Here is a 17664-nt window from a genome sequence, read left to right as displayed (position 1 = left end):
CCTCAAGTGAGAGTTGGAGTTTCTCTCTTAAAAGTTTGTTGAATAGGATGAGCGCAAGGCCATAACAGCGCTAAGCGAGATATGAGGAACTTAAGAACACGTGGTACTCATGTGTGTGTTCGGACCGGTATTGTCACATGGAATAACTGGTTCAAAGTTACAGCTACCTTTGATTCCGACTTTACTTTGTTTGTATTACACTATGGCTAGATTCAAATCGAAAGATATCTAGTCCTTATATATGAGTATCATATGATTTGAGTATGAGATTCCTTTATTGAAATTTTTGAATAAGTGGGGGATTGTTTTATTATTGTTCGAAATTCAATTAAGGAATGAAAATGGAATGAAACAACATGAAGAAAGCCAAAGAAAAACCAACGTAGAAACCAAACGGTGGAAATATAAAGAAAAAACGGAGGCCCAAACTTTGTACCATGCGACCGCATGGCCATCTACCGAGATTTAAAGGGGCCCGTCAATTACTCCATGCGGTCGCATTGTGATTTCCTGTTACCGTTGGGAGCCGTTTTTCTACCGTTATAACTTCAAGAGTGATGGCTTTTCAACCTATTTTGGCACCATTTCGTGCATACTTGGTGATGGCCTATAAATAGGTGATAAATCTAAAGTCAAATAATGTGAATAACATTTTGTGATCAATACTCATTCCAAAATAAAAGATCAAACAATTGATTGATATTCATACTCAATTTCTTCTTTGTGTTCTTAAAATTTTGGAGGATCGCATTTATACTTTGGTGCTAGATCCTTTACAAGGCTTGCTATAATCCTATAAATCGTTTGCCAAAGATCCTTAAGAATCTCATTCAATCCCTAGAAGAGGCAAATATAGTTTGAGGATAGCGATTACGCGTTCGAGCCTTCCATTTTATTTTCCTCAAATTTCTGTATATTAATTCAACTTGTGATTACATTTTTAATTTTGTTGTCTCTTCTTCATTCCTCTATATATTTCGACATAACATAAATTGATGTAGGACATAATGGGTATATTGAAAAAAGGGTATTAGTATAAATAAAACATCATCTTAATTTCGGATCGGTCTCATAAGACCATTTTGGAAGGAGAATGACGTGGGGAATAATACTCACAGATATGCTATGAAGTACGATGAATTTTTGCCGTTCAAGTTCGTTTAGGCCTTGAAAACTGATTTTTAAAGTTTTGGCGCTATTTTTGTCAATTCATTTGTATTCCTTTTTTTACAATTGTAGTTTGTTTAAACTTCTTTTTCATTACTTTTAGTTGTTCTGAACTACGTCTCCATGTAAATCCTTATGGATAAGGCTTAGTTCGTTTTTTTCCATTATTTTCATTAATAATTCGTGAATTCATTTTCTTTATTATTTGGTGGATTCCAAATTTCTTGTTGTTAAAGTTTTCGCTTGAATTCCTTTCTTTCATTGCGTCATAAATCCAAGACTAACTTTATAAATGGAAAATACCAAGCTACCCTTCTTAAATATACTAAATTATTATGTTGTCTAACACTTGTACCATATTAAACATCTTCATCTAAACGGTTAAACTGTTACAACGCAGACAACTATGTTTAAATTTAGCCTTTTAACATTTATTGCACAGCCTCCCTTCTTACACTATGTGGTATTTTGCAAGAGTTTCTGATCTAGAGTCCACTCTGTGACTGAGAATTAATATGAAAAAAATCCTTTTAGCCAACTTCTTTTGTACAAGTGTTACTATTTTACTTAAGCTGTGCTATTTAGGTCCATTTTGTCTTCTGAACCAACATAGGCTTGTTCTTCAGGTAAAAGTTCATCCTTATAAGGACATCACAAGGAAAACTCAGTAACAAGTTGTCCAATTCCTCATATAAAGTCAGCATAATATAGACAAAATGCATGAATAGCACAAAGCATGAAAATAAGTTTGAATTTGAAGTCATCCAAATTTCCACGCAGATACTGAATTAAGTCGCGTTCCCTTCCAGCCGAAAATTAGACATTTCCCATCCTTATCGATCGAGCAAGAACCTCCACAAGAAAAATTATTAAGGAGAAGACTCCCTTGATAAATAGATGACATGCTCAGCTCTATCTCCACCATCCCGAACCATTCAAAACATGACCTCCAAATGTCTATACTCACATGCCGGAACCTTCTTTCCTCTCCCTCAGCCGCCACAATGTTCCTTATAGCGGGACTAAAGATTTTTGATTCAGAAATGGTTCTGTTTGATTCATCATGATTCATACACTCTTCCAGGATATCAAAGAATGCACCATAAAAAAAAAGAGCTTCCACAAAACGATTCACGAAATATGGAGAATTATCATTTGCCTCAGATTCAATGACAATCATCACACAGGGATTGATATTTTTAATCACTTTCATCAAAGATTCCAGTCTATCTTCTTGTGCAATCATATACTTCAAAACATATGCTGCATAGACTGCAACTGCTTCATCAGCATCAAGATCAAAGAGACTTTCAGTGAGATCTAGGATATCTTCTACCATGATTATATTAAAAGAGAAGTTCAAATTCAAGGACTCTGCAAAGCTTTTTAATTGTCTTCCTGTCTCCTCAATCAATGGCTTAGATTTTGTCCCGACCGCAGTTATCTTAAGATGATTGATAGGACACTCGCATCGAGCTGCAAGAGCTTGCATTAAAATTGTGAAATGCATCCCAGTCCAGATCTTGAGATCAATAATATGCACCTTGCTAAAGTTCGATACATGCTCGATTATGGATTGAATTCCTGAAAATTGACTAACCTGGGAGAGAGGAAATCCTTTGTGAAATGCAAGCACGATAGGATTCAGATTCATCAATTTTTTTTCCACATCAAGTGACTGCTTCTCCGCCAAATCATTTCCTTTAATTCTTCCAGTCTCCCGATCGATCTTCTCGTAAAGAGCTTCAGTGAAATAATACACTACTCTTTGGATGGTACTCTTTTTAATGGAGCTGAGCATGTGACAACTTTCGAGGAGCTTCCTTGCAGAATCATACTGTTTATTACCTACTCTTTCAGCACAAAATAGAAGACCTTGAACAAGTTGAACATCTTTGTCCATTTCTTCTTTGGCGGAGCCCAAAAATGAACTGGCATATGGATGGCTAAGCACAGAGAGCTCATCGCTGCTAGAGGAATTGGATTGAAGAAACTTTACAGCAGCCAACTTGATAATTGAATCAACAGATGATAACCCAAAATTGATCTTAGTGCAATTTGTTTCATGGCTCTGTACATTTAATCTTTTGAGCCTGCTCTCATAGTTCCTTAAAATCTCAAAGGGATGCAGAAGGAAACCCACGCGGCCTTTCTTTCTTGGGTTCGATAAGCATGGAAGTTTGAGATTCGATACCGACAAGCTGATTAATGCCCTCCTCACTGGATTGAAAAGGAGGTGAAACAATATCGAGATACAAATCATGTAAACTGCCAAACTCTTCTATCAGTTGTTGTTCTTGATGATACTCATGTAACAGATTTTGCTCGGACGTGTTCTCCAGCCCCTCAAAATCAGTTTCCCACGATTCTACCCAATCTTCACTTCCACGAGGACTATTTTCTTTAGCTAATTTCCTTCCATCCTCATTCTCAAAAGCCTTGGAAGAATTATGTTTACCCATAACTTCAAAAAAAATCAAATTGACGTTACCAAATATTTCACCCAGTCTCAAATCTACGGATGCTGCAGCCGTCCTTAAATTTTCACCTATATTATACTAAAACATCGATAGAAAAATTTGTTTTTCACGACACTACATTGTTGTCAATTAATTTACTATAGATCCCTTCTAGATGGTGACTATTTCTTTATAAAATAAGAAATAAAAAAATTATATTACGTAATTCACTACGTAAGAACATCATTAGACATAAATAGTAATTTTGACGTGAAACTGGTAGAAATTATATATATTCAGCATGCCTTGATTCAAGCTATAGTTTTACATTATGTGCGTCATTTTCTATTGTTAATGTAGAATTCTCTGTATGTAGTACACCACAAACAAGCACTAGAATTCGATAGCTCATTGGATTAAGGTAGTAAAGCTGATCCAGAACTTCTCATTGAAAATCTCAAAGATAATAATGCACCCCTTAATAACCTGTATATCTACGGATTTTCTTAGAAAAGATATGAAGGGTTAAATATTTTTAAATAAATCATGTATAATACTCTTCCTTTTTTCCTGAGTTCAGTTTTTAAATATTTAAAGCACCAAATGGTTTTCATTCTTCTAGTTTTTTTGCAATTGATTGTGAAACAAATTTCGAAGTATAGGGAGGTGGCTTTAAAGACAGTGTTGCGGAAGCTCTTTCCAAGGATCTTCAAATCGGTGGTTTTCGAGCTCAGTCCAATGTATCTTTCTGTACCAAATAACCAAACCAATCGCCTGCGATCCACAACCAATATAATTCACCTGGGTTGCTATTCCATCTTACCCACAAAGAACAAGAAACGGTGATAATTTGTAGCCACAAAGGGAAGGAAAAAACATCACAAATATAGGCTATGAAGGAAACACATATTACACAAAATAATTAAGCATTTTTGGACACTTCAAGAGGCCCTTTTTCACACACTTCAAGGGGCAGCTGAGATTTTCCTTAATTCACACACAAACGAAACTAGGAAATAACTAGGATTATAGTCTTATAAATAGTCTAGGATTAGGCTTTTAATTGGACAAAAAAGAAGGTAAACAGGCCAAGATTCAAACCATCTAAGAGGGAATACAATTAGACCGGGTGGAGCTCTTGGACTTGATTGTTGGACTTATTTCATTCATTGACATATGCCTATGAAATACATTTACTCACATTAACATCATAGCCTTGAATTTATTAGGTATCAAAAACCCAACGGAAAAAAAAAGGAATAAAAAAGCTCAACACTTAGGTCTCAGGTAGTTAGAAAAATGTATAAGCAAGGCTCGGGATATGGATTTCATTTTATTGGGAATAGGTTGAAACGGCAAAAGACTGTTAAGATTTGGGGTCCATCTTAATAAAGTCAACCTTCTTAAGATGAGTAGCTCAAGATCTATTTAAGTTGGTCAATATTTTGGTAGTTAACCGATGTGTAATTTATTCCCTTAACATACCCCCGCAAGATGGTGACTCTTCTTAAACAGACCAATCTTGAAATTCGTGTGCTCATTTTTTAGATTTAATCGGATCGAATAGCTCATTGGAGTTTATTGGGCTCTGATACTATGTTAAAATTTGGGGATCCATCTTAAGGTTGACCAACTTAAATAGATCTTGGGTCACTCCTTTTAATAAGATCGACCTTAAGATGGACCCCCAAATCTTAACAAAGGCAACATCTTAATCAGCCATGTAATGGGCAAAAGATCATAGTACAATACCCTTGAAATACCACCTAGAGAAAGCATGGAAAGTTGCTGGCAGTTTCGAAAAAAAAAAACCCCAGCAGACAGCTTCTTTTTGTTTCAACTCACATCAGCTAAAAATTGTATCAAAATTCGAAAGTCTAGCCCTTGGTATATTCATGGCAAATCGCTCCTTATTCAAAAGTGGGATCCCAGCTCAAACATTTCCTGAAAGTAGATGAGAAGTTTTAAATCTTAATGCAAAGCAAGGCATATCTCATTCGATGTCTTTTTTGCCACATCGAGTATAATGGAAATCAAACCCCAAAGTAAAGCACGACACAAAAACAAGCAAGTACTCCCTTACCTAGTCAACTAGTCAAACTGTCTACGATTCTCGGGTTATTAGGTAACAAGTAAGGAACACTCTTTGTTAAAATAAAAATGCAATCAATAAATAAGAGAAGTTCTATTTTAAAAGCATTTTTTTAGGAAAATATCTTTCTACTGAGAATTCAAAGTTTTTTTGTGCAAAAAAAAGTAATAAAATGTTAGAATAATCTGAATCGTCTTGAATAAAAAAAATTGACTCATTGTAGCAGTCATATGGCCAATCATTGCGGGTATAATAATGGGTGAAGGTGAATAGAACAAATCTATATTGGCCTTATGATTAGAAAAATTATGCCATCTTTCATTATGGAAAATCTCAACCCATTTTTCAGATTCATAATATGAATTTTTGAAAGATAGATAGAAAGACAAAACTGGCTTCCACCTCCTCCGTTGCCCACAGCCAGGTACACATCTCATAAGTCCCGCAGAAGTCCCCTTAACTCTCTCTCCATAAAAAAAGCGTTTGGCATCATCCATGGACCCAATTCAATTCGGTGGGATATTTCATTCACATTTTTTTTCCACCAAGAAGATCCTAATGGCGGTTGTGATCGCTGCAGCTAGTTGGACAGTAGAGTTCTTTTTACGGGGAGAGAGACTTAACACATAGCCGGCACACAAGATCCAAACCTTGAATTATTTGAGTGGATATTCTATGAAGGAGTTTTAGGTTTTGAGTTTAACATTTCTTAGACAAAGAGAATGTTGGACTTTTGGAACCTAGTCATAATGTTTACATAATTCCGGTGGGAGATCTTGATTTAAAATTTTCAAGCCAATTTAGGTGTGCATGAGGAGCCCAATAAAAATAAATCTAGCTCTCTTTCTTCTTTATAGTGAAACCTGTAAGTGTTATGCCTTATGTTCAATTAACTTGAAACATGTAAGTGTTGTGTCTTATGTTCAATTAACTTTAGACATAAACACTTTTAATATATAATTGATACAATTTTAGAGTAGATCTCTTGTTTAATTAATATTCTAGTAAATTAAATAATAGAATTCGTAAATTCAAGTCTTGGAAATCTGTTAATTACAGGGAGTTGTGATTGTGATATACAAATTACATATTAGTGAATTTTAAATCATCCGCAGTCGTACATAATAACAAGATACGGATATCGTTATTTCGGATAAATCATCACGTATTGTATTTATTACTTGTGAAATAAGTAGTTGATCCCACAAGTTAAAGTGTGGTGACACTTAAATGAACACGTGGATGTTTTATTATAAAACAAAAAATTAGAGACAAGCTGGGAGGTTCCATATGGATAACGATTCGAGTGTCGGTGGTTAATCTCTAACATTCGATAGTGAAATTGGTCCTTTGACTTAAGGTGTCCATATTGCCTTATATAAAGACAAGCATACTTTGGTGATATTGGTTGTTGTTCTACCAAGAGGTCGCTAATACGTCATCATTCGAGAATGTCAAGAATCATATGAAGGTTGTGAATGATCAATAGAGGATTCGTTACTCTTAAATAGTAAAAGATTATGATCTACATTTCATTATATCAAGTGATAACGAAATCCTTAACCAAGATGTATTTATAAGTCGAAAATGGATTTTCTACTTACATTGATTTAATAATGGAATGAAAGATGTGATCAATAATTGAGATCAATACATATCCATATCTCATAATTGATCGGATCATGTTGACAAAATGATTATAATTTCACGGTAAACGAACGAGTTTGATTTTGTCATACCACGTAACATTTTTCGTCACATGCATTACCCTGATATATTGTTAGATGTCAATTTGGGACGACGAATGTGAATTGATGATAAGTTCAAAAGAGTATCTTAATTTATCAATTTTGATTAGATCAAAATAATAATTCACATTGTTAAGTATCGTGATCGAGAACCTAATGGGCCCACACAAAAGGAGAACTAGAAAAATTGAGATTTGCCAATTAATTAATTGATAAGTGTTGGACAATTAATTGATTGAATTGCTTGTTAACAAGCTCAAATTAATTAATTAATTGCATTAATTAAATGTTGAATCGAATTAAATTAAAAGACAGGCCAAGTCCACTTGAATTTATATTAATAGGTTGGCAGGGTTTAGAAAAATCCGTAAAGAACATAATTATTCTTGTTAGCACAGAAAAAGAAAATCATAGTTCTCTCAATCTTGTTTCTTGTATGAATTATTATTGGAGGTTGGATAATTGGACAACTGTGAATTATAGATCGTGATTGTTCGTGTTCAAGGTAAGCAATAGATTTTGCAGAATTTAACAAAGGTAAATCTTTTGCCAAAGTTTCTATTTAAATACAAAGTAGATCCGTGGTGAAAATTGAAAATTATTTTATTTTCCGATTAAGTAAAATCCCAACAAAACCTTTTTGTGGCAAGTGAATGTAAAATTATTTTTGATTTCATTCTATGCAACGCTTATTGTTGCTCTTGAAAGATGGGATTAAAACATAATTTTAATTTTCTTTTGTCTCTTTCATTTTATTTTGGAAGAAACAAGGGGATATATTATGGTATCAAATAAACAAGAAACATCAAAACAACCATGAAAATCAAGACAAAATTAAATGCAAAGCCAAAGAAATTGTCCCAGTTAAGGATAGATAATAACAAAACAATCGGCATAAACAAGAAAACAATGTAGAAGAAGACTATAATGAGGGAAAGGGAGTGACCTGTAAAGCTTTAAATAGACTAATTTTACACACACATCCAAATATTTGTCCTACATTTCAACCGTGCATTCTTAAAAACAAAGAAATAAAAAAATGGAGTCAATATTTCAAAATCTATTGAACCCCAAACATGAGGCTCAAACCAGCACAATATAAGGTAATAGTTTAATTGTAGGTATATTTTATTCCTTAAACTAAGGATGTAGGAAACCAAGTGTTTTGGGCGTTCTACTTAGTCACACTATTGTTTTGTTGCAACTTTTTAAAGAACTAGAGGACTCAACTCAAAAAAATAATAATAATAAAGGGGACTTTAGGTATATGAATAATACTACTTGTATATATTGAAGTTATATAATAATTTACATATAGATGAGGTGCCAAAAGAAGGAGAGAAAAGTTTTTTTTATTTGGTTGAAGAAATTTAACACAATCATATTTCACCACATTATGTATATGTATATGTAAATCATCATATATGTGTAGCACAATCGTTAATCTAATGTCTTATTTTTGGGGAGATAGTGTACCTAATTTTCCAAAAGTAAAGGAATATTATTTATTTATTATTATTATTTTTTGGTCTTTTGAGATTTTAATTTTGTTTGAGGCCCTTAAAATTTTGAGACCCTAGGCAATCGCCTAAGTTGCCTTGGGCTAGAGTTAGACCTATGGATCAGATCTAATATATAAATACTCATCCAACTCAACCTAAACCATTATATAATCATTTCTTGTGTGTTGGTATTAACAGTCTCAGATTAAAAATCAAACCAATCAAAATAGAGAAACACTAATTTTTCGCCCTAGGCTCGGATGTTCACTCAAAAAGGTTAATCACCACGTTCAACATCCATTTAAGTGGTTATCGCTCTAATCCACTAAAATCCAACAAAAATGTCAATATACAAGTATCAGAGACTCAAGAATCAACGACTATATGCCCTCAACCTTAAACTCTCACTTTTCTCTCCTTTACAAATTACACTTAGTAACCAAGGGTTACTGCTCACCAAAGAACGAAGAAATCACATACATAGCGTAATCTATAGTAAACATCACCAAGAATACCCAGAACAAAAGATTACAATAAAAAAATCAAGAGTTTTCAGATAGATAGATTACAAAGATGAAAAGAGAGTAAACCCTAGAATTATCTCGAGAGACTCTGGCAATTGAATGAGAGATTGGGAATTTAAATGGTCATCATGCATCCAGCGGTTGAGCCAGCACCAAGTGTCATCATCTCAGCCATTTTAACTCCAATCAACAAAAATGTGTCTAAGTAAATGCGAGAATGCACACAAGGCCCAATCGGGTCATATTCCGCCATAATGGACCATGTATACAAGTTATTGGGCTACATCATTGGGCCTCATTCACTTAAGATATTAAGCACACATTTAACAATCTCCACCTTGCTAGACATCTTTGGGTTTTATGTAGATTAGAGGTTAAGTCCTCCTTTTGGTTTCAATCCCTCTATGTATTTGCAAAAAAAAATAAATAATAATAATAATAATAATAATAATAATAATTAATTAGTAATTAATCAGTAATGATATTTAGAAGAGTTAAACAATCCCTAAATTTATGTAAAGGAAATATATTTGTTCCCATGTCTGCTGAATTACATTTAGTTGAAACTTTTTCAATTTTTATAATCTTCTTTTCTATAATATCTCTTATAAAGTGAAATTTAACATCTATATATTTAGTCCTATCATGAAAACAGCATTTCTACCAAAATGTATTGTAGATTGGCTATCAGAATATACAGTATCATTGTTACCAATAAAACCAATTTCATCTAGCAGATTTTTCAACCAAATATCTTCCTTCATAGTATTCGTGGTTGTAATATACTTAGTCTCTGTTGAAGACAGGGCAACTATTTTTTGGTTGAGATTTCCAACTTATGCAGGTATCATTTAAGGTAAAAACATATGCAGATGTAGATGTTCTATTATTAAAGTTACCAGTAAAATCTGAATCAACAAAGCCTTTAAGTTGAATTCTAGTATTACTTTTATTGAACATCGGCCTTACGTTTGAAGTTCATTTTAAGTATCTTAACAACCATTTGATGGCTTCCCAATGATATTCACTTGGGTTACTCATATATCTACTTAAGACACTTATAGCAAAAGTAAGATCAGGTCTAGTGCAGACCATTATATACATAATTGAACCAATTGCATTTGCATAAAGGACTTATTTTATTCTACTTCTTTCTATTTCAGTTTTAGAACATTGTTCCACAAAGAATTTAAAGTGACCGCCAAGTGGTAATGTGACTTCTTTTGCCTCATTCATAGAGAATCTATTCAATATTTCTGAAATGTATGATTGTTGAGTAAGAAACAGGGTCTGATCAGATCTATTCCTCCTAATTTCCATTCATAAAATTGTTTTAGCAATACCTAGATTTTTCATTTCAAATTTCTGTTTTAACTTTTGGTTAATATTACTTATTTCAGTTACATCACACCCGTCAAGTACCATGTCATCAACATAGAACAAAAGATAATAAGAATTAGGACCTCCACTTCCTTTATAGTAAAAATATGGATCATATTCACTTCTATTAAAATGAAGCCCTTTTATGAAGGTATCAAATCTGATATACCATTGTCTAGGTACTTAATTCAAATCACAGAGTGATTTTTGCAAAAGACACACACAGTTCTCTTTTTCTTTTTGTTCAAAGCCTTTTGGTTGAACCATGTAAAGTTTTTCATCTAAATTTCGATGCAAGAAGGTGGTTTTTATATCAAGTTGTTCCAATTCAAAGTCAAATTGTGAAACAAGGAAAAGTAAGATTCTTATAGAGGCATATTTGACTACAGGAGAGAAAATTTCATTGTAATCAATTTCTTTCCTTTGGTTAAAGCCTTTAACAACTAATCTGGCTTTAAACCTTATATTTCCAGTCTTGGAATCACCTTCTTTTATTTTATAAATCCATTTACTATCAATAATCTTTTCCCGTTTTGGTCTATTGACCAAGACCCAAGTCTTATTTTTTTATTAGGGATTGCATTTCATCTCCCATAGCTGCAAGTCAAGAATTTGCATTTTTTTTTCCTTCAATAGCCTCTTCATAGGAGGTTGGCTCATCATCTAGAAGGTTTTAGAGACTAAATTCGGTAACTAATTAACTTTTATATGAGGTGTTCATTAATGACTACATATACCCTGGTTGATAGTGACTATTCTCCCACATTACTTACATAAGTTGAAGAATTCCATTACATAAGTACATTTATTTCGAGAACAATGTGTAGGATATGTCAAATTTCTCGCTAGGACATCAAACAAACTGATACCAATATTAAAAATCTCCTTTGAAACTGACATGAAAACATCTTATTTGTCTGCTTGCATTGTTTGTAGGAAGAAACTAGGAAATAAAGCATAAAGTTTGCATTTCTTTTTTCGTGTGAAAATTTTACTTATTTCGAAAGTAAGTCTTTATTTCAAAATTTAACTTATTTTCAGTTTAATCAATGAGAAAAAAATGTATTTTAAAACTTACTTTTTAGTAAATCAAAAGTCAAAACACTTCATACTCGGAGTTATTTGTTCATATTGAAAATAAGAAAGGAAATACAAGCTTAGGAACGGATGTATGACCTCTAAATTCATTTTAAAACTTACTTATTTATAAAGTTTTTAAGCTAAGACAAACATGCTCTAATAGTAATAGTTAAAAAACATGAATGCATACAGTGACTAAATGATCTCATATACTAAAACAAGAATCCATTACAATATTAAAAAGAGAACAGAAGACTTTGTCGATGTAGTTAATAAGACATGAACAGATGATACGAGGCATTTAAGATGAAAATATATTATATTCGAATGAGGGTAGAAAATGACTATAAAAAAGTCAAAAGGAAAAAGAAACCAATGCAAAAAATATATCATTTGATGATTTTTTATTTATAATTCTTTAACAGGATTTTTCAAGAATATCCCATACACTAGTCACCTGCCCGTGCAATGCACGGGATGTGTTATTTTCAAGATAATATTAGTGTATTAAATATGTTAAATTCTCATTAATTACATTTTGAACTAATAATTGTTTGAACCGATTTTCAACCATCTATCTCTAAATAAATGAATTTGCAATAAGAAAGCAAATTGATGTAAAGAAATTCAATTGGATCAAAATAGTAAGATATAAAACCATAAACAGATAGATGAAGCAAAAAGTAAAGATTGACATGTTCTATAGATGATATGTACACTACAATTCTTTCTTAGAATTCTTTTCATAGTTCTGTAGGTTAAAGACGCTCAGCATGGATCTTGTTTTCAAATAGTTCACATCTTTAATTGGTAGTTGTAAGAACTTCTGTCCTAGTTGCATCAACCAATATTTAAATTTTCGGAACATTAGAAAATAGAGATATTCGGCAAGAAAAATATATTATGCGATGATCTGGAAAGAAATCCACTATTCTTTTCAAGACCTTATTTCCATTCCAAAAATGGTAAAATATCATTGAATAAAAGTTTTCAAACTGAAGCAAATTTTTGACAAGATTTAGTATGTTTCCATCCTAGATTATATTTAGCAAACTTAGGGCATAAATTCAACCTTGTCAATAATTGGAAAAACAATTGGCGTCAGTCATTTTGTAGAAATGAAAACACAAGCATCATTAGCACCTTCTCATGCTGCTCCAATGTTATCCATTATATTGTGAAACTTAAAAATTGAAATAAAAGAAATAAAAAACAGCGATCAACACATATTGATAATCCTATTATAAGATAAGAAAATTAAATATTTAAACAAAATTTTAAAGTTAATTACAAAGAAAATTTAGTGCCATACTAACTGCATTTTGCCATTTCCATTAGTACGATCAAAATAAAATTTTCCACTTGTGAAAAATATTTGCATCAATGTTCAATTTTATCGACAAGGAAAATAAATAAAACGTCATATTTTTTTAACTGACCACATTATTTCAACTGCTCAAGTTCTCCTGGATGTTCTTCTAACCCGAATAGAATGTTGCAGAGGCTATAGATGCTCTTTCAACATCTGAAAATTGAAAACAAAAAAATAGCCAAAAGATCTTCACCCGGAAATTAAGGCTCTTATACTATAGTGGGAATCTAGAATAGAAGTGAAAATAAATATGATTCTCGATGCTGTAGTATTTTGCTGCTACATACGAAGATAAAATAAATATATTCATGCTCCTGAGAATGATCAGATATGCTATTTTATGATAAAATGAATTTAAACTTGTTTAACGCGATACACACACAAGATGCAAAAAGCTGAGAATTAGTATAAATTACGAAGTCCTAATTTTTGTGTTGGTGATCTCATTTGTTGTGTTCAATCTTTATTCTTTTTAAGTCGAATAAACTTCTGGATTAGAAGGTTATTGAGTGATTATTGAAGATTGCTAGCTACAAAGGTTTAGTGTTTTTAGTAATAATTTAAGATTTTGAATTTAATTTTTTTATTTGTGAAAAATATTGACCTCTACTTTGATTTCAAATTTTAGTTTCTGCATCTCTTCCTCCGAAAGCAACTTTTTTCAAAACTTCCTACAACGAATTACGAAGATAATATATTAAGGTCCTACGATTGGATGTTTCCTTTACAAGATGAAATCGAAGTTTAGCCAGAAATTTCCCACATGCAATAACAATCAGTACTAATAGGGCATTCTTATCTAATTTCAAAATACAACATAAAAAAGTGTACCATGATTCATGCAAAACTATATATTCTAGAAATAGCAAAAACATGGAATAAACTAATGCATACAAGAATTAAAAGGAAAAATCTGAAATTGAAACTAACTGGACAGCTAAGACGGTATCACCCTCGGCGATCAGATTATAAGCCATCCACAAATCATCTGCTTCTTCTGGGACCATCTGTGGCAAAACCCAAATACCAGAACATAGAAGAAACAGCAAATTACTACTATTTGAACCCAAAAGAAGTAATGAATTTGAAATTGATGTTTTCTTCCCTCTTCCCCTTTCAAGTGGAATTTCATTTTACACCGTCCGTGTACATGTTCTTAAGGTTTGAGAGATCTCATGATTGAATTTAGTACAGAACACTTCCTTTTCTTCCAAAGAAAGAAAGCCAATTCAAAAATATTGATAAGAATTAGCATTACAGGTAAATGTGCAAGATATTAAAACATTTAGAATCAAGCATATACTGCCTTACACATTAAAAATCTTTACCATGTACAATCACAACTCTTTTCTCTTTTGCATAGCATTGTAAACAGGAAAAAAACTGCATTGACATATAAAGCGAAAGAGTTGAAGTAATTACCTCTACAAAATTCGGATCCAAAGTGGTGTCGATTTTTCGGAAGCTTCTCATTGATTTATCTTTACCTTATTAACATCCTAATTAAACAAAGCCAAAATGTAAACATAAAAATGTAAATGTAAATGTCAATTCCAAATCGCCATTTCCATAAAATTCATGCAATAAACTCGAAACGTAACTAATTTAGCTTTAAAAAGCATGAACTTTCAAAACCCAATTGCAGTTACCCAATAAAAGTAGCTACTTTCATGAACCTAAATAAAAACAAACATTAAATGTAACCAAAAAGAAAAAAAACAAGGATAAATGAAAAACAGGCGCATTGACTGGGTAGTAACTGATTGAAGAACAGGGGTATGAATTATTGAGAAAACAATATGAAGGTACTGTTATACAACTCTAGTAGAAGAAATTGTTTACTTGCCTATGATTGGATTGCCTTCTCACCTCATACTGTAGTTGCCTTCTCAAGATCTCTCCCCTTCAAAGGTTTTAAGAACTCAAATTTTTTAGAAAGAGTAGGGGAATCTGGTAAGATTTCGTTTGGTGTCGAGAGATAAAGCATGCATGAAGTGAGAGAGAGAGAGCAATAGCCACTTTAAGGGGAATTTTAGTGAAGCATCTTATTAAATTATTATTCAAATGGTTGGTAAACATTTTGACCGATATTATTTTTTGGTCAACCAAATGGAAAGAACTCAGTGAAAAATGATGGGTGATTGTGTGCAGAAATGGAGAAGTAGAGAGGCATGGCTATAGCGTGTGAAAATGAAGAAAAATGTAAACCGAAAATGATTGAAGATAATACGATGTCGTTTTTGCTCTCACGATAAAAAAAAAAAAAAAAAAAAAAGCAAAGAAAATTTGCTACAGTGTGATATATATGCTAAATAATTGACAAAGTAATAAAACTCTCATGTATTTTGATTCAATAATCAAGAGCTATGTGTCCGTGAAATGAGGAAAATTAAATAATTTAACAAATTAAAGAACAAAAAAAAAAAAATTGCAGACAAAAATAAAAAACTCGAAAAAGTTATAATAATTTTTTTTAATTAAATTGAAATAATTTAAATTTAAAATAAATTTAATTTAATTAAAATTTAAAAAAATTATGTTTTATCATAAAATGAAAAAAAAATTTAAATCGAAACAAATTATTTATAATACGAAGAAAAAAATTAAAAAAATTAAATATATATGTATATGGTCAAACTCTTTTTTTTATCTATCCATTTTGTAGGATTTAGCTCAAAAGAATAAAAGTTAGATTTTTTTAAAGTATGGAAGTTGTAAATGGTAACTATAATTTTTTTTATTTTTGCAATTACAAATGTGAAGTTGAAACTTTGTGTTAGCTTATTTATAAAAGAAAAACTAAGACATAGTGGCTTAATAAATATTTTAATGTTGGGTACACGATGTTGAAAGGACGATGTTAAATTATTTATGTGTCTATGTGTCAATTGTAAAAAAGAAAACATAAATGGGATAAACTAAAAAAAGAAAGACTGAATATTGAAACCTTTTTTTTTATGCTTAAAACAAAGAAAATTATTTACATTGTAAAATTTCATCAACAGTCATACCTTATTATCTAAATAGCCATACCTTACTGTATAATCACTAGCATAAAATATGGAGATTACTTTGAGATTTCACTTATAATACAAATATGGCTGCAATGGAATATCTTTTTGTCCTAATTCTCATGCTATTAACTATCAGTCATATTCTATATATTTAAATTTTTAAAATTATATTAAAAAAAAAATTATTGCAAAAAAAAAAAAAACATATTCACTCCGTGTATAGAGAAAAAAATTTACGTCATACCACATAATTTTTCTTTAGCAAAATGATGTATTGAGAAAATTATTACGAAAAAATAATAAATAGTAATAAAATAATTGATTTTTTAAAGAAAAAAGAAGACTTATATGCATTTTTTAACACATATGTTTAACGTACGTTTAACTATTTTCGATATTCATTTAGATCATTCAATATGTCTATGATATAGTTCTCCAAATGAGTTTCAAGAGAATATAAAATATTTGTCGAACCGACTATTGTATAATCGTCGATGAATTTTTAAATTTAGTTTGTTATCGAAAATTTCAAAATATAGTTTGAAAATGCCTATTTTGACGTCCTGTAACATTTGCTACGATTAGCCGTTTCACGCACCATTTACGACGTACGATACTATACCACGAGTACTTCAAAATGATATTAAAAATGTAATATTTCGATTTCGTTTGATATCTCGTAATGAACCTAAAAATGATCACAAAAATATAAGTTAAAAAAATCATAAAACCTCTGATCCTTCGTGCACGGAGGTTTGGTAAATTTTTTTTTTTTTTTAACTTATGTTTTTCTATGGGTTAATTTCACAAACGATCACTGAACTTACAGAAAAATTACAAAATGGTCACTGAAGTTTAAAACTTTTAGTAACGGTCACCTAAGTTTTGGGACGCTTTAAAAAACGATCACTGAAATTTAAAAAGTTTCTGAAACAGTCATTGGAGTTGAAAAACATGTTTTTAATTTTTTTGGTTACATTTGCGGCAATTTTTTGGCTATTTTCAGCCATCGATACCATCAAATTTTGATACCGTTGGAAAGCCCACAACGTTCTCTCAATTACGACTCAAAATCTCTTCGTAACACCAAGGAATTCGACGGGAAAATCACCGCAAAAGTCGCCCCAAAAATCTAAAAATCTGCCTAGATTTTCAGATTTTTGGGCAATTTTTACAACAAATTTCCAGCAACTTTCGACCACCAAGACTGCCAAATTTTGATACCATTGGAAATCCCACAATGTTCTCTTCAATTACCATCCAAAATCTCCCCCAAACTCCAAACGAATCAGCCGGCATAAACCCGCAAAGTCGGCATCCCAAAAA

The 17664-nt window shown here is 31.7% G+C and overlaps 1 protein-coding gene across 1 annotated transcript; it reads right to left on the bottom strand.

Annotated features, from left to right (window-relative positions):
- Positions 1–1927: 1927 nt before the first annotated feature.
- Positions 1928–6215, bottom strand: LOC111383373 (DELLA protein RGL1-like). The gene is made up of 3 exons (XM_023007482.1): positions 5933–6215; positions 3307–3715; positions 1928–3260 (listed from the first exon to the last, which is right to left on the bottom strand). The coding sequence occupies exons 1-3, from the start codon at positions 6213–6215 to the stop codon at positions 1928–1930; spliced, it is 2025 nt and encodes a 674-aa protein (XP_022863250.1).
- Positions 6216–17664: the final 11449 nt, after the last annotated feature.

This window comes from Olea europaea, unplaced genomic scaffold, assembly GCF_002742605.1.
Source record: "Olea europaea var. sylvestris unplaced genomic scaffold, O_europaea_v1 scaffold2668, whole genome shotgun sequence".
In the NCBI taxonomy this organism is placed as follows: domain Eukaryota; kingdom Viridiplantae; phylum Streptophyta; class Magnoliopsida; order Lamiales; family Oleaceae; genus Olea; species Olea europaea.
Note: the sequence above shows the minus strand (reverse complement) of the source record. Positions and strands in the feature narration are given on the sequence as shown.

Excerpts from the sequence above, each read along its gene's own strand:
- LOC111383373 (XM_023007482.1), bottom strand. The coding sequence starts at position 6,215 with ATGGATGATGCCAAACGCTTTTTTTATGGAGAGAGAGTTAAGGGGACT. Across the intron at positions 3,716-5,932 it reads CCATATGACTGCTACAATGA|GTGAAAATTTAAGGACGGCT; the intron begins GTCAATTTTTTT and ends AGTATAATATAG. Across the intron at positions 3,261-3,306 it reads AAGAAAGAAAGGCCGCGTGG|GCTCAAAAGATTAAATGTAC; the intron begins GTTTCCTTCTGC and ends CTATGAGAGCAG.